The 22,532-nt window shown below is 43.8% G+C and overlaps 1 protein-coding gene across 1 annotated transcript; it reads right to left on the reverse strand.

Annotated features, from left to right (window-relative positions):
* Positions 1 to 1,037: 1,037 nt before the first annotated feature.
* Positions 1,038 to 18,187, reverse strand: trpv1 (transient receptor potential cation channel, subfamily V, member 1). Its single transcript, XM_079356041.1, has 17 exons — positions 18,110 to 18,187; positions 16,754 to 16,896; positions 14,968 to 15,187; positions 14,682 to 14,824; positions 12,129 to 12,281; positions 11,356 to 11,493; positions 9,294 to 9,595; positions 8,681 to 8,857; positions 8,337 to 8,495; positions 7,802 to 7,897; positions 7,645 to 7,715; positions 6,672 to 6,837; positions 6,518 to 6,584; positions 5,702 to 6,039; positions 5,489 to 5,610; positions 4,128 to 4,243; positions 1,038 to 2,385 (listed from the first exon to the last, which is right to left on the reverse strand). Exons 3-17 carry the CDS (start codon positions 15,171 to 15,173, stop codon positions 2,300 to 2,302), a joined length of 2,340 nt encoding a protein of 779 aa, XP_079212167.1. The 5' UTR covers positions 15,174 to 15,187; positions 16,754 to 16,896; positions 18,110 to 18,187; the 3' UTR covers positions 1,038 to 2,299.
* Positions 18,188 to 22,532: the final 4,345 nt, after the last annotated feature.

The following is a 22,532-nucleotide window of genomic DNA, read 5'->3' on the forward strand; positions in this document are numbered from 1 at the left end:
GCTGCATTGTGTTTCCTGTTCTTCAGTATGTTCTTCTCCCCTCTTTAGATCAGATTGTGGTTCTGTTCAACTACAACAAATATTGTCATTATAGTGTTGTATAGAGGTGTCTGTTGTACTGTCCGCTACTTGCGCATCTTTACGTAAGGTCTTACTTCAGGAGACTCCCAGCTCCCCCTCCTGTCTGACAGGCATAGTCTCCCGCTGTGGGGTGCACACAACAAGTTAAGGAGGATTTCATTTCATCACAACATTTTCAAGGTCAGCTGCTTGTGTGAACCCATGACTTTTATATCCCGTGACTGGTGCGACCCTCGTTCATACTCTTAACAAGCAGCAACCTCCAGTGAAGACTGAAGCTGATTCTAAAAAGTAAAATCCTGCAGTTCCTCGAGTGTCCACTGGCTGCAGAAGCCCAGGAAGTCACATACACACCCATTCAAAAAGCCTGTTTTTACAGCCTGTTTCAAAGAAAACAAATAGGTCTGATTAGTTCATGTCTCCATTTGCACACGCCGTACAGGGGGTGAATGTTTTGATAACTCTTCCGTTTTGATTTGATGGAAGGATAAGAGTTCTTCACAATAAGGCGTGTTGCTGACCTGACTGACAGGCGTGCGCAGTGTAGCTGTTTGTCAGGAGGCTTAAAACCCGCCTCAGCTCCAGTTCTTAGTCTGTCATTAGGTTGACTGAAAGTTAGGCTGATACAGCATTTCCAGCATGGAGACCGGCATCGATGGGACTCCAGCGCCCCCTGCAGGAACAGATGGTTGACGTCACTCAGGCCCTCTCAGCAATATTTACAGTCTATGGATATGAAGCAGCTTTCTTTCTGCTAACCAGTTCTTCTCTGTTCTTTCCTCTGATACCTTAAATATGTCCAATTACACTTAGCATTGATACAAAGCACCCAACTTTTCTTTGCCCGCCATCCTGGATGCCTTGTAAACATCAAGACTGCAGCATCCTTTTTTAACATCCTGTCCTGATTAGACCCTCCCCCTTCCGCCTGGTCTGACGGTGAAAACGTCATGATGTTAGTGTCGTGTCAATAAAAGCAACTTTATTGAAACGTTCAGGACTGCATATGTGAAAACAGCTTATCATGTTTGTAAATAGACGACAAAGACTTGTATCAACTGTCCCCAGTCGGCCCTAATATGTGAGGTATTTCATTTCAGGCCATTTATTGCAGCAGCCCTGAGATAAATACAAACAGGAAGTAGAGAAGACAAAGCATGCTGTGACATCTGCGGGACTTTCTGGCTGCAGAGGGTTTAGCTCGTCTGGCTGTGATGAAAATGGGACTTGTATAGAGGGCACCCAGCAGGAGGGGAGGATCAGCAGCTCAACGATCAGCACTTCTCCTCGAAGCATTGTTAGCCATGCTAGAGGTGCCGGCAGGTGATGGCCTTTGTGCAGAGAGGATGTGCTTCCTGTTCAGGTGGTGGCAGAAACAACGTGCAGAAGCCTTGGGATTAAATGCCTCATGTATTTTTAAAATGACGGATTTACCTGGAAATCAAGCAGCACCTGATTCATCACTGCCTGAGTGAATAACTTTTTTGCACCATGACATTTGTAAGACAAACATATAATGGTGTCCTGAATTATTGCCTCAAAGACTAAATTTAAAATCCAGCTGACATGACATCTATTGTCGTCAGTCACTTAATAAAGGCAGTGTTTACATCCGGCAGTAACTTTCTGGAGAAACTTTTGAAAAATATTTTTACGAGATTTTTTTCTTAACATAAATATTTTTTACCAAGGATTTGTATATTGCCGTTACAGCAATGTAAAAGAGTAATATGCTGATACTAATTCGACTGAGAACATTCCTCTCCATCATTGATAACAGCCCAGGATCTCCACACATCCAGACTAGGTGTTGAGCTCTGGCAAAAATATCAGTGAGTAATCTCAAAAACATTTCAACACAAAATGTAATGATTGTTGTTTTTTCTCTAATGTGAAACATTTCATTATTTCCATGAGTCTTGTTATGATTTTGTGTTTTAAATCTGCAACCTGCAGTCTTATAAACTCCTCAAGTGAATGCCAAAACAAAACAAATGTTTAAATAGATCAATTTCTGATGCAAGGATAGCATGATGATTAATTTAAAAAAAATGATATGCAGCCTATATATTCCACGTTGGAATACATAGAACATGGAATATTCCCTTCCAGTTATAATGTCGGCAAGACTAGTCCGGCCCACTGGAGGTCTCATTTGAACCAATCCGGCCCAGACACCATTTGCGATTGACACCCCTGGTCTAAACAGCCAATGTGGCTAAACGGCAGAGCTGTTCAGAGGGTTCATCTCTGTGCCCTGATAAGCCCTCCAGCGCCGACTGCCGATGCTTCGAAGGCTCCACCCTGTGGACAAATAAGAACATGTGCTATGATTATTTCTTATGCACAGAGTTTGTTAATGTTGAGACGTGACCACAATGGTTAAAGAAGAGATTTCATTATTTTTATATAAAGGTTGCATAATAATAAATCCCATCCCTGTCAATCATGTTTCTATGTGCTGTTGCGTTTAGATTGCAGTCAGCCTGGTCATGTGACCTGCTTCAGCCAGGTGTAAGGGGCGTGGCCCGGGGAACAACAAAGGAAAGGGGGGGGGGGGGTTGTTACTCGGTAAAGAGGGGAGATGAGATCTGCTAGGCAGCTGTTTTAGAGGGAGAAATACAAACAAGCTCCTTTTTATGGGGCTTCCATCTCCACACGAAGAGGAGCAGAAGGCGACTTGTGATTAGGAGGACCAAGAACACTGAGCTCAAGTCAGAGGGACTCCAAAGACTTTAAGAGCTCTATTTCAAGACTGGTGACGTCACTTTTGACTAGTTTGGACTAGTTTAACTAGTTTCTTTCTTTTTTGCAATATTTTTTGCAATCGCTTTTAAAATCCTTTCCCTGGATTCCCTGGGTTTCTGAAACCCTTCCTTTCAATCTTTGTGGACTTAAAGGTCACATATTCTCCTCCTCTTCAACCAGTTTAAGAAGTCCCAGAGCTCCCCAAAATAAGTTTCTTGTTCTAAATCCACTCTGATCCTGTATTTGATCATGCCTATAAACCCCTCTATTTCAGCCCTCTCAGAACAGGCTGTTTCTGTGTCTGTAGCTTTAAATGTACATGAGCTGTGTCTGACCACGCCCCCTCTCTGGAAGGGCTCGGGTGTACTCAGGCTTTCTCACTCCATGTCCTATTGTTTGTCAGAAGGCAGACTCAGAGGGAAGAACAAACACCTCGCTGTGGGAGTGTCACCCACCTGGGGGAGGGGCTACTGCCCTTTGTGATGTCATGAAGGGAAAATCTCAAAACGGCCTGTTTGAGCACACATTTTCTGAATAGTGGAGCAGGCAGAAGACGAAGAGGATGGACTTTTCTCATCATTGAGGGGTTGTTGACAGAGGGACACATATTAGTGTTAGAGAAACATGGTGAAGAGGATTTTACAGAATATGAGACCTTTAACAGGACATTTTCCATGATCTGAACAAAAACATAAAAGAGGAACTTTTTTATTTTAGTTACATGTTTCTTGGTTAATGTGATTAAATTGGAGGTGAAGCGGGCATTTACTGTCTTCCTGTTGTGTTCTTGTTTTATTTATTGGAGCCAGGGTTGGTCCTTTTTAGGTTTAGAGATTCAGAATACAGTGATCTGTATGACTGTTGGAGGGGAGGAGTTTGAACTGTTTGTGTGTCGGGTGGGAGGTGTCTGCACTGATGGGGATGGGGGTCAGGTTGGCTCAAGTTATTTTTTCTGCAGTCCTGATTGTCTGTTACAGTGTGCGTCTGTCCTGTTTGATTTAAGTTCCTAATCAGGTGTTATTTTTAAGTTTCAGCAGATTTGAACTAAATATTACAACTTAGTTGGGGGCGCTGGTAGTCTGTAAGTTAGTGTACGTGGCCCCCATGTACGGAGGCTGTGGTCCTCCAGGCCAGTGGCCCAGGTTTGAGTCCGACCTGTGTCATTCCCCTCTCTCTACCACCCTGATTTCTGACTATTTTCACTGTCCTGTCCCTGAATAAAAGCATAACAATAAAGATCTGTAAATATGACATAAATAAGCGTTAAAGCTAAGCTGGTTGTCACTATGTTTGGTCACCTCTGTGCACTCTGTGTGGTGTATCTGAGGCCGGCTGCTGGGCCCAATCCCTGCCGGGCTCCTCATTGATCATGCCCAGGTTGATGTTCCATTTGTTCCAGTTGACTTCCTCCACTCTGTGAAGACGAGAGGACACATGCTCCAATTACTGTCTGTGTGTGACGCATCACTCAGCTGTCAGAGGAGGCATGGTAGTGAAGAACACAGTACAGCGGCTTCAATCGATGCTGCTCGTTCAGCTACAACTTCTGTAAAAAAAAACCTTCAAACCTGAATCTTTCTCTCCACCTCTTTGAAAGTGTTCACTACACCTTGATTTGTTTCCCTGCAGAGGATCACTCTGTAGAGTTGAAATGGTTCTGGCAAGGAGGTTTTTAACGCCACCAGTGGAAGAAATTTGATAAAAGAGTTTAAACATGTGTTAACTCTGCTAAATACAGTAGCAGCAAATACCGACTGTGACTGAGGCTATAACCAGGAAACACCTTCAAATGAGAATAAATGATATCTTGCAGTCATGCTTCACTAGTGAATGACTTGAGTGAATGATGATTTTAGCATGAGTTCATGCAGGATCTAAAGTGCTTTACTGCTACAGGAATATCAGCCATGTGAAGCATTTCAATCTCTCATACTTAACTAGTCTGGGTTAAAGAAAATGTGAAGCTGTCTTCACTAGGGTTAGGGTCAAGCGATCCGTTATGTATTTGTGGAAAAAAACTGAAAGAAACACTGAACATTGGATGATTAGTTGTAATGTGTTTTTTTTACCGTCAGCACACACTCTTTACAACACACAGTTTCTCCTGATCTCGACTTTCTTTCTGTATTCTCTAAAGTAGCAACAGTCCCACTATGCCACCTACTGGCCTGAGAAGGATACACTCTACTTAATCTTCATACTGTACTGAAGGTCCAGTCAGTGTGATGTGTAGTGAGTGAAATGATCAGGTAAGCTTACTCTACGACCAGACATGAACTGAGAGAGAGAGAACTGGTTCAGATACGAGTGATTGTATCCGACCTAAAAAGCCTCTGCATGTTTCTAATAAGCTCCACCAGCAGAAACCTGCTCAAACTAGGATCAATGCCGGAGAGAGGTTAGAACACAGAAAGGTTTACAAACTAATGCAGAGCTGGTTAAACACTGAAGCTTCAGTGTCCTCCACATGAAAACTTTGGCCTAATTAACCTGTCATCTGGGCCAGGCTTTCATATCCAATCAACAAGAATCTGATTTATTAAAGGAATTCATCAAACACATGATATGTGAGCTTGTTAGCTAAAGAGAGCAGCTGCTCTATAAATACTTTAAAAAAAAGTTTGGCATAGACTATTGTCCCCAGACAAAAGAAGCAAACCTGAAACACCAGCGCAAATCATTTCCAAGATTCACTCCCAGGTTTATCTCCACCCCACAGCGAAGCCTCTTTCTCATCCACCAAGGCAGCCTCTTCTCCATGTCCAGGATGGTGATTGCCCTCTGAGGAACAATCACACCGTGTCATCAAACCACAGCTGCAACAGAAACAGAAACTCCATCCACCACCGTTACTCCATCTTGGACACCTTACCTGCAGCTTCCAAATGCTGGCACTCTCCATGGCGGTCCTTTCAACGGTGCGGTTCATGAGGGCAATGAGCATGTTGAGCAGCAGGATGTAGGTGAGGATGATGTAGGCAATAAGGAGTATGTAGAAGATCTCTATGTACTGGTAGTCCTGGGTGAACTCCATGTCCCCCATGCCGATGGTGAACTTGAAAAGCTGCAGCGTGGTGTAGGAGATGTTTTCGAAGGTCGGTTTCACGCAGTCCTCGTCTGCGTCAATGGGACCATAGAGACGAGTTTTCTTCGAAACCGGAACTTTAGTGGTGTTTTTCTCAGGAGGCTTTATGAGCAGGGTGACCACCGCTGTGACAGAGATAGGAAGCAGATCACATCCAGTGCATCTTCTATCTGAGGTACTTTTGGGGTAGTACTAGAGAGTTACCAGTAGATATGAAACTTGTTAGTTGTTAGCTTACTGTTAGCATGTGGAGTATGTGTATTCACCTGTTACCATGACGATTATAGGCTGTGGCTAAATGTCTACATACGCTCATTTATTACATGCAAGTTCAGTAAGGTTCCTAACTTGAAGATGGACGAAGAAAGAGACGATGGAGTTATTTATTTAGTCGTAAATCAAATAAACTTCTCAATGACTTTCAGCTACATTAACTGATAAAGTCACGATATGTAAATAATACTTTGTAGGCTACAACCCCACTTCCAAATACCCCCCCCCCCCCCCCGTGTTTATATTTATACATTTTAATGGAACCACTTTTCATAGAAGATAGTTTAAATGTTCAAACAGAGCATCAGATGTTTTTTAAAATACTAATACCTGCTGAAAACCCAAAGAGGAAGACCATGTAGACGAAGAGGAAGCGCAGGATGTCACTGAGGATCATCTACAAGAAAGAACAGAGACAAGAGGCTTGAGACATCGGATGTGGGATGTTCACCGTGGAGCACAGCGACCTGTGTGGACCGTCTACCTTCTGAATCATGATGCTGTAGATGCCCATGTGTTTGTCCCCTCTGGAGAAGTAGAGCAGATTGACCCAGCTGAGAGCAAGACACAGCACCAGGAAGCCCAGGTACTCCTGACGCCCGTACTGGTACAGACCTGCGGAGACCAGGAAGAGGGCCCCCTGCACCAGACTACAAACAGAGAAGCCTCTGAGATCCTGCAAAGCTTTAGGATTATAAATGATGACAAACACACAGCAGCAGTCGGTAGCTGCATTATAAAGGTCTGTGAGTTTGGCAGTGCTTGTCTTGTTTTTTAACATCAGTTTAGTCTCCAAAGGAGCCTTCAGTGTTCTGCAGGGGCAACTGGTCAATAGAGGGCGCTAGCGTGGCACCCATCCACTCCCCACAAGGAGAATGACAGACCTTCACTGAATAAAGCGCTGTAGTAACGAGTCCTAAAACATGAAAATTAAGAAGTATTTTAGCATTTCCTGTTTCATCATCTTGAAGTCTTACAGGAGTTTTGAACAAGTGAAATTTCAAGATCTTTTCATGTCCAAAAAGGCAGTTGCTAAGAACTGGGGTTCAGCCTTAGATTTTGTCCGTAACGTTTAACGTTGACACGCCGAGGTGAAAGTATGAAACTGGGGTTGGAAGCTTAGTGGTACTAAAGTCAGTTGACCGTGGTGTAGGTCCTTTATAGCCCAATATTAACATTTAACTTCCACGATCACGCACAAAGAATGAGAAGCGCTCAGAAAAAGCTGGCCACTGCACCTTTTCTACGGGTGATTAGATGCCAGGTGGCCATTGAGCTAATGGTACTTAACTTCCTGTTTGTATACATACCTTCTTTTATTTTGAAAGTAAGGAGCTTCTGGCAGATTGGAAGGTTAGGACATGAAGTTATGCACAGAAACAGGAAGTGGTCAGGGATGCCAATCGCAATAAACGCTGACATCATCATGTATTTAGAAAATTTGCATCAACACTTACAACAGAATCTCATAATAGCCATCAACCAGCAATGACTGCAGCTTCGGACGTTTCCTCCACATGTCCATGATCTAGAGATCCAAAACAAACCACTAAAGCAGCTGATGACAACAGAACACAGTTTGCATTATGTTGCGATATTGGCGCCTAGACTTACCCCAATGATAAAAAAATAGCAGTTTGATAGAGCTGTCACGATCTGGCCTGAAACGTATAGGTAACCCATAGTGTTGTGTTCAATAGGAAATGGCAGCTGTGGGGCAGAGAAGAAACACAAGACACATCAACACAGATATGTCTGGGACAGCTTCATAAAGCAGTGTCTGTTAAGTGCTTTCACACCTGCACAAAACTGCTGATATAGTCCTACTATAGTCCTGCTGCATGTGTGAGTGCAGCAGGGTACAATACATGCACGACATTTAGTATTGATATAAAGACACATTTTCTCATAATAGCATCATATAGACCGTCAGACAGTATGTCACCTTTGCATCAATGTATTAGTGTCATTTCATCCTTTTAGAGACCCCCCCCCCCCCCCCCCCCCCCGTCTGACAGAAAGTCTGTTGTGTGAGGTGCATGTGTGAACAATCAGGTCAGGAGGATTTCAGGGGCAGTCCTCCTGAAATACCTAGAGCTTTTCAGGAGTGCATGTGTAAAACCAGCTTCTGTCTATTCCGCTATCTCACCTTCGTACCCGGCTTCTTATTGTAGGCCACCAGAGTGAAAATCATCAGGTACAGTAGGTAGACCAGGAAGTTCAAGAAAAACATTCCACCTGCAAACTTCTTCCACTTTGAGTCCATCAGATGGCACAGAGGCTCCGTCTGAAGCATCTCATGACGGTTCTGAGAGAAGACAGGACAACTGTATGGATCAACAAGGCAGCTGTTTTTCTCTGGAGAGATGCTCAGAGGACTGAACTCAACTACAGTGAGGAAATAGTGCAGCTTGGATTCAGTTTGTTCTGATAATGGTCGTGAGTATAGAATAATAAAAGCTGCTGCTGTGACCGGAGTAAAAAAATGCTCACAGGAATGCCGTTGCCGTAGACGAGTATCTCCACCACTGAGTTGTCCTCGTAGGAGTCCACGGAGGCGAGGTCGTACAAGGAGGAGGTGACAGGCCCGTAAACCCATTCTGTAAACTTCCTGGACAAATGTTTGGGGTAACTCTCATCAAATTCCCTTTTTAAGAGGTGTGAAAAAACCTGCAGAGAAACAAGAGTAAAGAATATTTCTGTCTGTGTTCATTAAGATTTTTTTTTTTTTTTTTATCAAGGGTGGCAATCTAGACACGTTTGTGCAATGCAAGCTATGCAGGACTTAAGACCTTAATCCAGAACAAAGATAAGAGATAAGATATTACTTCATTGATCCCCAAGGTGAAATGCGGGTGTTACAGCAGCAATACAGAAATCAAAAAGTCAAAAGAGAATAGAATAGTAACATAAAAAAATTAATAAAAAAACTAGCGGCAACCTCCAGAAATTCAACTTCTCAAGTATTCACTAGAGGCAGGCTGCAGAAGCACAGGAAGTCCCATCCACACCCATTTAAAAAAGCCTGTTTTTACAGCAGACATTTACATGTTTACAGCCTGGACAACATATAGGTTTGATTAGCTCATGTCTCGCAGGTGTTTACCCCGATTTTTCCAGTTTTAGCAGCCAGTTTGAGAGGTGTCAGCCCCTCCTTGTTTTTGATTTCCTCCAGCCTTAGTTTGGGGCTCAGGCTGGCAGCAGTCTTGATGATGAAGTCGTACATGTTGTTGATAAACTCTGTGTTTTCTTTGGAGTTCTCAGCCGCCACCACCACCAGGGCGTGCAGCACTGTGTTACCACGAGAGTCCGTCATCTCAGGGTTTGCCCTCTTGAACTCGTTCAGCATGAGGAAGTTGACCATGTCGGGCTGGTTGGTGCAGGCTGCCAGACATAGAGGCAGCTCACCTGAGAACAGACGAAGAAGAAGACGTCTTTCTTAACCTTTTTCTGTCTGTACAGCTGATTCGTGTGCACACTGTCTGAAAGTTTAACTTATACATTCAATCAAATTAAATGTTTGATCTTTCACAGCAGCACTCTGACAATAGGGCCAATGAAGTCTTTTGTGTTATACTATGCTATACTGTTTTCTACCGCTGATGTTTCGGAGACTAGAGCTGAGGCAGAAGATATGTCTGCACACTTCCTTAGATTCCACAAAAAGTCTGGCATCAGTCTATTGTTTTTACACCTCTCTTTAACGACCCCCCTATTTGTGAAAGACTAGAAGTCACGTTCATCCACTAAGGTCGTAGAAAGTTCCTCAACAACAAGGCCTACCCTAAGAAGGGAATAAAGGAAAAGCCTTCTGGGGCCCAGCCACATTGAGGGGCCCATGGAGGTTTTTTAGATGTTTGTTTTTTGTGTTTTTGTCATTTTTATGTTGTGGGTGGGCCCATTGAAACTAGCTGTATGACCATGCCAAGACCTGCATCAAACGTCTTTTCAGTCAGCTACAGATGCTGATCAGAGCCAATCCACCAAGAGTTGATTGTTCATCATCAAGTCCAGTGTGTGACGAAGGAGCAGCATGTTCTGTTGGTTTTCTCAGAACATTGAATTAGTAAAACCCTCTCACATTGTAACCTCAAATTATTTGTCAGAGTTCTTGAAGTGCATGATAATGACACAATGAACGCATTGCCATTTTAGACCCAACTGAGCAATCTGTGGTGCTGCATGTTCAGGCTATATCACCTGACAACCACAGATAAACAGAGATATGAAGATAAACTGCAAGCCCGCTCAGACGACTCACGTTTGCATATGTTTGAAATATTTAGCAGCAGAACACAGTCTGTGTTTGCCGTTTGGCCTCTGACCTCAGCAATCCTCGCTTTTTCACTTCACATTCAGAAATTTGATAAGTGCTGCCATAATATCTTAAACATCTAGTCGGAACCTGCAGTTGGATGCTGCTTGGGGTGTCAGTGAGCATGAGGGCAGTTCTGGTGATGAAAGAGCAGAGAACAGTCTGAAATAGACTGCTTAAATCCTTGCATTGTGTGGTCGCAGGTTCATTAAGACTTTCTTCACTCCTGCATCTGAACAGGATCTCCCCTGTGTGAGGGCGCCTTTGCACACGTGCAGTATCACACAGCAACACATGGGGGCAGTGTTGTCTTTGACATTATAGCTTTGGCATATCAGCGTCTCTCATCCTTTGTGACAATATTTGCAAATGTTTTGGCACATCAAGGCAGATAGCTGAGAATAATTGTGTCTTTGTATTTAAAATACATTTTGTGTTTTTTTTTTTTTACTAAGGTAGTCAGAATTACTCGTGAGAAGTACATTTAAAATCTGAAGAGAAAATGTTTAACATGTTGACAAATTATGATAAATATCTTAATAATTATGATGCTTTTGGTTACATGTTTCCGCTTAAAGTTCAGGAATTAAGATGCCGGCGCACACAAACGCTGCGGCTTGGAGCTCTCACACTAGATGCCACTTTCACTTTTACTTGAACACACAGTGACATGTACATGACCTGCACCACACAAAAGCTCCCCCACTTGTCATTTTATTTACCCTTCTTGTCCTATTTTCTTGTTTCGAAACATTTGTTTATTCTGTATGTTTTTGTATTTGTATGTTTTCTATATTTATCTACAGGTTTGATCCATTGCACACTGACACTGACAGCAGCAGCAACAACTCACCAAAGTAGAAGTTTGGTCCATCGTGAGGTTGGAAAAATGTCCCGCAGGCTTTGGCATGGACGTCGGCTCCTTTACTGACCAGCAGCTTCACATAGTAGAGACTCCTCCTTTCGATGGCTATATGCAGAGCTGTCTGACCTGCCACAGACACAAAGACTAATAATGAAGCACCTTTAAAAACACTTGGTAACAACTTGGTTAAAGTGCTTTAACAGAACAAAATGACTCCGAGGGGTCGCAGTGCATGCTTTTGCATCCTCGTAGAACAAAGCCCAGAGTGAAGGCACCCTGACGGAGAAAACACGGCCACCTTAAGCTCCAAAGCTCAACTTTAGAATGACCAGGAGGCCCGAAACAGCATCTGAGGCTGGGATGAGTCAAGTTTTAAAACCATTTGTAGGCCTTGCCCAGGGGCCTGGGATATGTAGAGGGCTTCGCACAGTAAGTGCATCAGCAAAACATCAGATCTACTTTAGCCTCTCCGCTGGTGTCCCAGCAGCTTTTCACACATTACCACTGCAAGCCGTCATTCCCCTTCTCTGATTCTGTGGTAGCGGGATGTACTGTTGGTGAGTTTTGTAGTCAACAGATTTGTCTTTGTGTTACTTTGGCTCTGGATGTGATGATGCCGAGCTGCTGCATTCTCAACCAGCTGGAGGCGGGAGAGGATTTAGGGAGGGAGTTGCATGATCCACGAGTGTAACAAGAGTAATGTAGTAAAACAGTCACAGTGGTGGTTTAAGTTCATTGATACAGCCTCACACACAGTTTACCTTTGTAGTAGTTGTTGGTATAGGCTGCGTTCACAAACTCCTCCACGTCCCCTAACTTCTCTGACACTCTGATCATCTCCTCCACCGTCTCGTTCTTGCCATCTCTAAGGTGCAGCAGAGCCTTCATCAGAGCGGTTTTCCCAAAGGACTGATCTGCAGGTGTGACCACACATTCAGGACAGTGACAAAAGTATACACATTCTTTTCTCAAGTAGCAGAAATACCGCCAAATGTAACTCTGGTGTAAATGTGTGAAAACAAAGCTTCGGAAATGTCTCTAAATGGAAGGCAAGATGGAAAGAGAGCACCTTAATGTCCACCCTCACATCCTCAATGGCTTTGATGTGCGCGGAGTCAAAACGCTAAGTGTGTGAGGGATCTCTTACAGACTTTTTGAGCCCCTCATGCGGCCTTTCTGTATCTGGGCATATCTGCAGACATAGCGTGAGGGAATTATGCATATTTCATTGTAACATTTGTTTCACTCTGTTCCGTTTACTATCTTAAACCATACAGAATGGACGATACAGCTTCTTTGCTGAACTTTATTAAACTGTGCATAAACAAATGCATACTCTTGCAGCCTGCTCGCCTGCGGCGAGCTACCTTCTCTGGTCCAAACAAATCCAGACCATTCAGGACCAGAATCTAAAGTTAGAAGGAGGACATACTGGCTGCCAGTGGCGACTGGTCATTAGGGGCAGGTGGGACACAGCCCCACCTAGCGTCAGAAAGAACTGTGCAAACAAATGAAGTTATCATTATTTGTTACATATTATGTCATAAGGTATTAGATATGATAAGAATGTTTGTAATTTTGATTATTTCTATTTTATTTCATTTTTAACTAAAAATAAAGTTTAAATACTCCGGTTTGTGTCTGCAGCCAAACTACGTCAGCCCCTCCGGCACAGTGCAATGTGTATTACACAGTTTTACCATAGACTGTAAAAATAAAGTATTACACGGGGAAAGTGCTAATACGCATGTGCAGAGTGTTTGTATATGTAAAGGGAATCCGATAAAAAAATATGACAATAAGTGGGGCTCACAGCCCGCAGCACCAGTGAAACCCCAGTAAAAGTTCTTTTAGATTTGATTGGCTGATTATTCAGAAAGGACCGCATAATTGGCTGTCTGTCTGTGACTGTATCGATTAATTAGTCCGCAAGCGGGAGGATTTAAAAGCTAGCGAATTTGTGAAGATAAATAAAGTGGATTTCTTATTGGAGCACAATATTGAAACTTTGAATTAGCAGGACAAGTTGGAGGTAAAGTGTAATGGAGCCTTCCAACCGATGGATATTGTCGTCACCCAAACTGCCAGTAAAACAAATTGCGGATTTAATGTGGATTGGTTCTCAAAGGAAAAGTGGCTAACAGTTAGCACCGAGAAAAAGGCGCTCTTCTGTTTTCTTTATTTGCTATTCAGTGAGGATGGGGTTCAAAGATTTGAAACGTCTTTCTGAAAGGATCTCAAAACATGAAAAACAGCGGGAGTCAGCTGGACCGTGTAGTGAAACTGGGATTACTTGGAACAGTAAATGTGGCCACTCAAATTGACAGCGTTGACAGACGTTACAGGTGATCCATTGAGCAGCATAACGACAGGTGGAGGAGAACAGGTATGTGCACATTCGGATAATCACATGTATTAAACTTTGTGGAAAATGCAAAGCTGCATGACGAGGTGGTGGACAGGCATTTTCCGTTGTATTTTTGAGACCATGAGTGATTGGAGGCTTCAGAGGCAGAATGATGCTCAGCCCATATTCAAAGGGACGTTCAGCACCATTCAAAACAAACTGTTAGACTGCATGTATGAAGTGTACAGGGAGGAGATAGTCAAACAAATGGGCGAGACATCCTTTGTCGCTGTACAGACTGACGAGACAACTGATGAGAGTGTTTGTGTCAGAGACAGAGTGTGTATATGAGGGCTTGTGTGTGTGAGAATGTGTTGTACGTAAGATTTGAAAAGGCACTCTGCATAGTATTTTTTAAACCATAAATGACTCCTTGACATGTATAAAATTAAAAAAGGGCATCAGTCCATTGAGTACTGTCAATTTCCTTGTTTATCTTATCTTAAAGGGTTTGTTCCCCACCAATTTTTCACACACAGAAACGCCACTGCTGGCTGCTGCATTGTTGTCAGAGAAGCAGGACTTCAACACAGCATGTTTCCTTCATGTCTGATCAGAAAGGAAGGTCACTTTATTATCTCAGTCTCGACACTGATTGGACCTTTAAATGTTGCTGTACATCTTCTCCTTTTAAAATAGCTTAATTAGCTAAATGATCATGACGAAATATGGTTTTATTTGTGCTTATTATCATTATTATTATGTGTTGAGATACATCTATAAACTATAAATCTATATTTATATATGATAATAAATTGTATTTATTATTGATGATTATGCAAAGTTGAATAGATAGTTACGTTTTATTGAAATGGGGGGAGGGGAGGATCTTGTGTAACATGCACAGATTACAACATGTTCAATTAAATAAATGCATGCGTTGCATTGTGGGAGGAGTCAGACTCACAGGACGAGTCGGAGAGTTTCTTCATGTTCTGGTGCAGATACAGTTCCACGCCGTCCAGCCGGCTCTTATCTCTGCTAGCTGCGGCTTCAAACAGTTTTTCTCTGGTAAGCCTCTCCCCTTCTCTCTCCTTGGCACTCGTCACTCTGTGAAGAAAAACGAGGGTCAAAAAGGTCAAACAGCTTCACACTCCACAGATCTCCACTGTGTTGTTTGGTATCACACAGGCACTGTGCTGTAATGAGCATTAAAAACAGATATCATATAATGAGAGCCTGGAGCAACTCACAAGCCAGAACCGGGTTTGAATCTGATTTGAGGTTTGGTCTTCTCCATTTCCTCCTCATAATCAGTGTCCATGGGAGCCTTAGTCGAGGTCGAGCCAAAGAGGGAAGAGGCGCCTCCATCTTTCCTATTTGCTTTGTCCCGCTCGTACTCCTCATCCGTCCTGTCGTCTGTCTCCAGCCTGAAGGGAAACATGTTTGACTTCGCCATCTCGTCCTCTTTGTCTGCGTAGAAATACAACACAAGTCACAGGTCAGACAGCGACCGAAAAAGTTCATCTTTACAGTTCTCCAGTTAATCGTGATTAATCACATTTCTGTTTGAAGTTCCTTCATTGCATTTTTTTTCAATGCTTATTTGAACATCATGTGAGCGTTTTTAGACCACGCTCGTTCCATGTCGGTTTAAATGCAATGTGAAGCTACAAGCTAATTAAAGAGCGCTAACATTAGCCCAATAACACAACAAATTGTAATTTTGTTCGCCGCTTGCACTAAACGCCTTGATGTGAACGCGAGGGGAGGGAGATGGGAGATGGGTCACTTGAGGAAAACAGAGGTTTCAGTGTGGTAACATTTGGTTTCGTCCTGGTGCTCAAGGGCAGATCAAAAAGTCACACATTCTTCCTTTACAAAATCGCAATTAATGAATTAATGCTGACGGCCCTAGTTAAGACATTGTTAATATCAAAAAGAGCAAAAGACAGGTGAAGATTAATACTACAAACTTTAAGTAAGCGGAGACAGAATGAGACATGTTAACAAAGAAAGGAGTGTTCATGTTTTCCAACCTTTATGGTTAAAGTCATGAATAAAGAAACATTACACAAAACAAGCAGGCAGCTGCTCTCCCATCTCTCCAGTACTGGGTACAACCACTGACCCCAGGTTTGGAGCCAACTGAAGGTCGTTGTTTTTCTCTCCTCTCGTGTTTCTTATTTTGCAACCCGAGCGGCTGTGGGTTGATATGAGCTGGGTGTGACGCCTGTTTACAGGGGATCACCTCGCTGGCCTTTAAAGGCACTGCAGACATATTTTCAGACATGTGATGTTTGCCCCCTCAGTGACTAACAAAGGCGTGTATTTAGAAGAGGAAGATTCCCATGACAGGAAAACACACAACGCATCTCAGCAGAAAACCCAACTGGTCACACTACAAGAGGATGACTCAGAATCCGCCAGTCAAAGAGATAAGAATATTTCTGCAGAGTTTAGCAAATCAAAACTAACGGGTTGTCGGGGAAGAAAAGGAACCGAATGTTTGGGGGCCTCTTGTTCCCCATTTCAGTCTGGAATTGAGGAATCAAGACGAGGAAACACTGAATGCCTTCATGAGCTTCACGAGAGGAATGAACAGCATAGAAAGAAACAACGAATGAAAAAATAAGGAAGTGTGAAGGTTTTATTTTAATTTTCCCAACATGACTTAGAAACATGGAAGTGACTCAAAGATGTATTTAAATCCTCTGTGTGAAGGAGTGACTTCTCTGTACTCGTCAATATGTCCTGATGCATTATTTACACTTGTATTGATTCAGAAGGATTTACAGTCAGACATGTTTGGATGCAGAATAAAGATAACACAGATGTACAATAATAAATAAAAGATGCATTCTCCCCTCTGCACATGTTTGTGATCAGTTTGCATGGCTGGAGGTTAAAATGTATGCCATCATAAAGCACCAATCAGAGTTGATGCAAAGAAGGACAAGATATGCTCTTCGTGCTCCAACATGTTGACATCATTCCAATTATAATAAAGTAAATACAACACGCAATGATTGTACTCACCAGAATGACGCGCTCCTGTTCCAGATTAGTTTTCTTATTCAAAATAACAATCCACAGAGCAGAGCGGCAGTCCAGCTGAGATGCTGCGTCCTGAGGAGGAGAGATTATCCCGGACGAGCCAGAGGGAGATAAAGTGCCCCACCCTTGAGAATATCAGAGCACATTAGGAGCCTTAAGTGCTTAAAAGGATGCTGGAATGACCATCTGTGTTACCGCCAAGAAAGTAAAAAAGAAAAATCCACAATGGACTACCACAGATTAGCAGGAAATTATCTAACTTTAACACAAATGTGCTCATTATGAAGATGCGACTCTCTGAGCACTTACAGCCAGTGTGCACAACAAGACTTGTGAAACTCGGCTAGATTTTTTTTAAAGAGGACATGCCTGTTCAGTCAGTCCCTGTGGTCTAAATAAAACAAACACTTTGTTTTGGTGTGTGTGTCTCTTTAAATGCAACGAGCCTGAGTTTTCCCTCAAGACAAATAAAAATGGCGGTCCTGATCAAAGTTTGACTCTAGGCTAAGGGTGGAGTCTGTGGGCCTGATTTACTAAGATCTCAATTAAAGAGTACTAAATTGCGTGTTCACTGCAAAAGTTTGCACGTTTGGCTTGAGGGCGTTTTGCGGGTGATTTACTAAGAATATTTGTGTGAATGACGTCTGGTGCAAACCTTGTGGAGGCGCTAGTATTTCTGTCAGGCTTTTGCGTGTTCTACTGGTTTACGTCACAGAGAGTTTGGATGGAAAGCTGGACGACTGCAGGCGCAACGTCCAGTATTTTCAAGTAATAGCAGATAAATCTGAATATAACAAAAGGAAAAAGTGGCTTATAAGTAAACCTAGGTATTAAACTACCTCTCTTTTCTTCCCTCCCTCTTTGCAAAATGCACATTTTCAATTTTCACATGTCCTCTGGGGTGAAGGACAACTGCAAACTACAGCAAAGATTTAATGTGAGACACGTGGAGTGAACAAAAATATATCTTCTTCAAACACGTTTATGATCAGCAAAGTCTCAGTACTGTCTGTGAAATATAGCCAGCACGATGATGGACTTAGTAGACACCTGATCAATCATGATTTTCTTCATATGCCAATGCTTTGACATTTTCACAATAACATTGCTTCATAGTTGTTCCTTAAAAGCAGAATTTGCAGATATTCCTGAGCCAGTACATCTGCCATCTTGATTTTGAAGACGTTTCTGGTGAACTTTAACTGATGGCCAGTGCGTCAATTAGAGCACAGCTTTTGAATAGCTTTCCACTGTAGTGACCAGTTTAAATGGTTAAAGAGCACTACCACTTTACAAACATCATCCAGGAGGTATAAAAGTTAAAAACTAGAAACTTACCTTTCACATGGAGCTGTTCGCTCGTCTTCGTCTTTAATTTAGTGAGATGCTTTTTTAGTCCACAATGTTGCTGATATCCTTCCTGTGTGTCTAAGCTGCCTCTTGTTGGTTTCAGATAATGTGTGTGTGTGTGTGTGTGCGTGTGCGTGCGTGCGTGTGTGGGTTTGGGTGCAGCTGTGGTCCTGTGACTGACTGTGGTTGCAGACTCGATACTGTTTTAGTGTGAGCGACATGAGATGTGATGATTTCATTTCTTAAGATCACTTCCTGCGCACACGCCTGAGAGGTGGTGACTGTTGGCACAGGATGTTTATAATGTTGAAGTTATACAATATCACTTTGATTAAATCAACCAAACTCTGCTCACATCTGTCGTCGAGCCTTTAAATAGAACTCATTAAAGAACATGTTAAAGTCAATATGCAGCGAGAAATGTTCCACGTGAATGATTGAAGAATCTTCCATTTAAAAACATGTCCAGAGAAAAAACTTTAAAGGTCACATATTCTGCAAAAAAAATCTCTTCGCCATGTTCCTCCAACTCTAATATGTATGTCATGGTTTGGGTTTTGTTCTGCATTTAATCCTGTTTTAGTTTTCATTATTTCCCTTGTGTTCTGTGTATCTATGTTCCTAGTGTGTTTTCCTGTATTGTTGTGTTCTTCTATGTTGCCTGTTAGTTTATTTCCTGTCTTGTGTTTTAAGTCTAGTCTTTAGTGTTTCCTGTTTTATTTTGTATATCTGGTTTTGGTGGTGTCGGTGTCAAGTTGTACTTTGTACTTGTCTTCAGTGTTCTGGTCTTGTGTCCTTTTGTTCCTTGTGTTTTCCGCCTTCCTGATTCTTTTTCTTCTTTTGCTTCTTTTACTTAATTTATTTATCACTTAATTTACCACTGCTTTTAATCTATTGTTGTTTTTAAGCTGTTATTATATTTTTAGGGACTTCATGACCAATCAGAATTTCTAACTTTTAAAAAGTGAATGTTGTGTGTGTTGTGTTCTGTACTGGCGCTTTCCCTGCAATGAAGTTCCTAACGGATAAATAAAGTTCATTTGATTTGATTTGATTACCCTGATGTTCCTCACCTGTCTCGTTAGTCTCACCTGCGTCTGATTACCCCTTGTCTATTTAGTCTCTGTGTTTGCCTCAGTTTCTTGTCGGTTCATTGTTTTGTCAATGTCTCGTGGTCTGTCGTCCTGGAATGTGTTTCATCTCCCTGCTCCCTGTGTTTTCTCCTCCTGGTTTTTGGATTTTTGGTTTTCGAGACGTTTTGGATTTAGTTTTTCAGTAAGTTTTTGTTTTGCCTTTTTGTTAAAATAAATTAATGTATTCTGCACTTGGGTCCTCCTCCCTGTTTCCTGCCTGCTAACTCGTGACAGAATGAACCGACCAGAAATGGACCCAGCAGAAATGTTTTGTTTAAATAACCCTTCTCCCTGGGATGGGACAAGACTTGCTTTTTTCCCTGGAACAAGAGGTAGGAGGAGACAAGGCTGGGCAACACGGTGTCCAGACTCCATTTCCTCTCATGCTCTGGTGGACTTTTTAATGGACTTGTACTTGGAGCCAGAAGGCTCCACAAAGCCTCGGCTCAGGCTTCAGGCCAGGTCCAGGCCTCGGCCTAGTCCTCAACCCAGACCACAACTCACGCCTCAGTCCAGGCTTCAGCCTCATGGTGCCTCTGCTTCCTGTCCCTGTTCCGGCAGAGCGCCGTCTGCTTCCTGTCCCTGTTCCGGCAGAGCGCCGTCTGCTTCCTGTCCCCGTTCCGGCAGAGCGCCGTCTGCTTCCTGTCCCCGTTCCGGCAGAGCGCCGTCTGCTTCCTGTCCCCGTTCCGGCAGAGCGCCGTCTGCTTCCTGTCCCCGTTCCGGCAGAGCGCCGTCTGCTTCCTGTCCCCGTTCCGGCAGAGCGCCGTCTGCTTCCTGTCCCCGTTCCGGCAGAGCGCCGTCTGCTTCCTGTCCCCGTTCCGGCAGAGCGCCGTCTGCTTCCTGTCCCCGTTCCGGCAGAGCGCCGTCTGCTTCCTGTCCCCGTGCCGGCAGAGCGCCGTCTGCTTCCTGTCCCCGTGCCGGCAGAGCGCCGTCTGCTTCCTGTCCCCGTTCCGGCAGAGCGCCGTCTGCTTCCTGTCCCCGTGCCGGCAGAGCGCCGTCTGCTTCCTGTCCCCGTGCCGGCAGAGCGCCGTCTGCTTCCTGTCCCCGTGCCTGCTGAACGCCGTCTGCTTCCTGTCCCCGTGCCTGCTGAACACCGTCTGCCACCAGCTTCGGCAGAGCGTTGTCAGCTTCCTGTCCCCGTGCCTGCTGAACACCGTCTGCCACCAGCTTCGGCAGAGCGTTGTCAGCTTCCTGTCCCTGTGCCTGCTGAACGCCGTCTGCCACCAGCTTCGGCAGAGCGTTGTCAGCTTCCTGTTCCCGTGCCTGCTGAGCGCCGTCGGCGTCAAGTTGAGGTTCCCTTGGCATTCGGGCGGATGCCCGACGACGTCTCCTCGCTGGTTTGGCCAACATCCGACGACGTCTCCTCTGCGGTCCGGCCGACGCCTGAGCTTCCCTCGGCAGTCTGGCCGACGTCCAACAATGCTTCCTTGGCGGCCCAGTCGACACCTGAACTCTCTCCCGTGCTTGCTCGGCCTCCGGGCCGCCCACCTGAACTCTCTCCCGTGCCTGCTCGGCCTCCGGGCCGCCCACCTGAACTCTCTCCTGTGCCTGCTAGGCCTCCTGGCCGTCCCCCAGAACTCTACCCTGAGTCTGTTCGGCCTCCCGGCCGTCCCCCAGAGCTATCTCCCGTGTCTGCTCGGCCTCCCGGCCGTCCCACAGATCTTTCCCGTGTTTGTTCGGCCTTGATGCCTGAAGGTTTCAGTAAGTTTTTGTTTTGCCTTTTTCTTAAAATAAATTACCGTAAATTCCGGACTATAAGCCGCTACTTTTTTCTCACACTTCGAGCACTGCGGCTTCTACTCCGGTGCGGCTAATGCATGGATTTTTTATGGGGGACAATGAGCTTCTGCCGCAAAAACATTTGACTTCGTCACGTCGGATCTTAATATCAGTCATTTTGCGCTTCATGCACGCACCCTCATCATGGAAAACACACGGAGAAATACATATGATGCAGCTTTCAAGTTAAAGGCGATCGACCTGGCTGTCAAAGAAGCTAACAGAGCTGCTGCACGTTAAGATGACACTGACAGCGACAACAGAGACTGAGGAAGTGAGTAATGAAGTCATTCTGAGGCAGTGAATGGATGGACTTTTTCTTGTGAAATATATTACGGTCATCTTTTTCATCAGCCGTGTTACAGACACCGTCGGCTAGGCTTCGTATTGTAACGGTTCATGTTGTAAAGTCAGTAGTTGATAATGTGTTCATAATTCCGATTATGTGGAGAGTCAGTGAATGCACCAGCGAGAACGTGTTGAGTGGCTGTATGAGAGAACGCTGGGGGAGAGAGTTGGATTGTTACGGCAAGTTATGTGTTGCTCTCTGCTGTAAACGGCGTGGTCACGGCCGACAGTGATCGGGTTATTAAAAGTTATTATTTGAACGCTCTCGTCGTCCTTTAACGTCCGTACGGACGCTACAGTATTTGCGGATGTTACCGGTAGCCTACGTCTGTGTAAATAGCTCTTGTTATAGCGTGGACACCTGCGGCTTATAATCAAGTGCGGCTTATATATGTACAAATACATTTATTTACTTATTTTTAGCCGGTGCGGCTTATATCCAGGTGCGCTCAATAGTACGGAATTTACGGTAATGTATTCTGCACTTGGGTCCTCCTCCCTGTTTCCTGCCTGCTAACTCGTGACAATGGGCCTTTCTCAGTTCCCTTATTTGCACAGAGTGTCCTCCGAGTTGTCTCCCCCATTTGCGTCTTAGTCCCGCCCACCAGAGATGCACGGAGGAAACGAAGCCAAGGAGAGAGGACAGAGGAAATCAGCTTTAAGACACATGAGACGTCGTTTCCTCGACCGCGTCACATGACGTGACATCAGCTGATCACATTCAGCTGTCAATCAGCCGAACAGCTGTTTATGTCCACACAAACACGCACTGTATTATTTCTCATCAAACACACACTGTATTATTTCTCATCAAACACACACTGTATTATTTCTCATCAAACACACACTGTATTATTTCTCATCAAACACACACAGTTACAGTGTTTAGTGTCTTTACCTGATAAAAAAAAAAACACCTGAAGAACAACCTGCAGTCTACTCATAACCAAAAGGACAGTTTCTACTGACTAAAAGATTTCATTTTGAATTGTCTATAATTATTGATTATTATTAATCAGTTTGGACTGAACCTAGCCTGTATTTAGACAACCAACTCTGTATTTTATAAACACAGATATTTATGTGTCAGGATACTGAAAATGATTGATTAGAATCTAAATGATGAAACGTTCAGAAGATAAATAAGTGAG

Source organism: Symphodus melops (assembly GCF_947650265.1).
Source record: "Symphodus melops genome assembly, chromosome: 11".
NCBI classification, from domain to species: Eukaryota; Metazoa; Chordata; class Actinopteri; order Labriformes; family Labridae; genus Symphodus; species Symphodus melops.

Coding starts and splice junctions, on each gene's coding strand:
- trpv1 (XM_079356041.1), bottom strand. CDS start 15,173: ATGGCGAAGTCAAACATGTTTCCCTTCAGGCTGGAGACAGACGACAGG. Junction 8,496..8,680: donor TCTACGGCAACGGCATTCCT/GTGAGCATTTTT, acceptor GTCTTCTCTCAG/AACCGTCATGAGATGCTTCA. Junction 4,244..5,488: donor GATTTGCGCTGGTGTTTCAG/GTTTGCTTCTTT, acceptor TCGTCTTCACAG/AGTGGAGGAAGTCAACTGGA.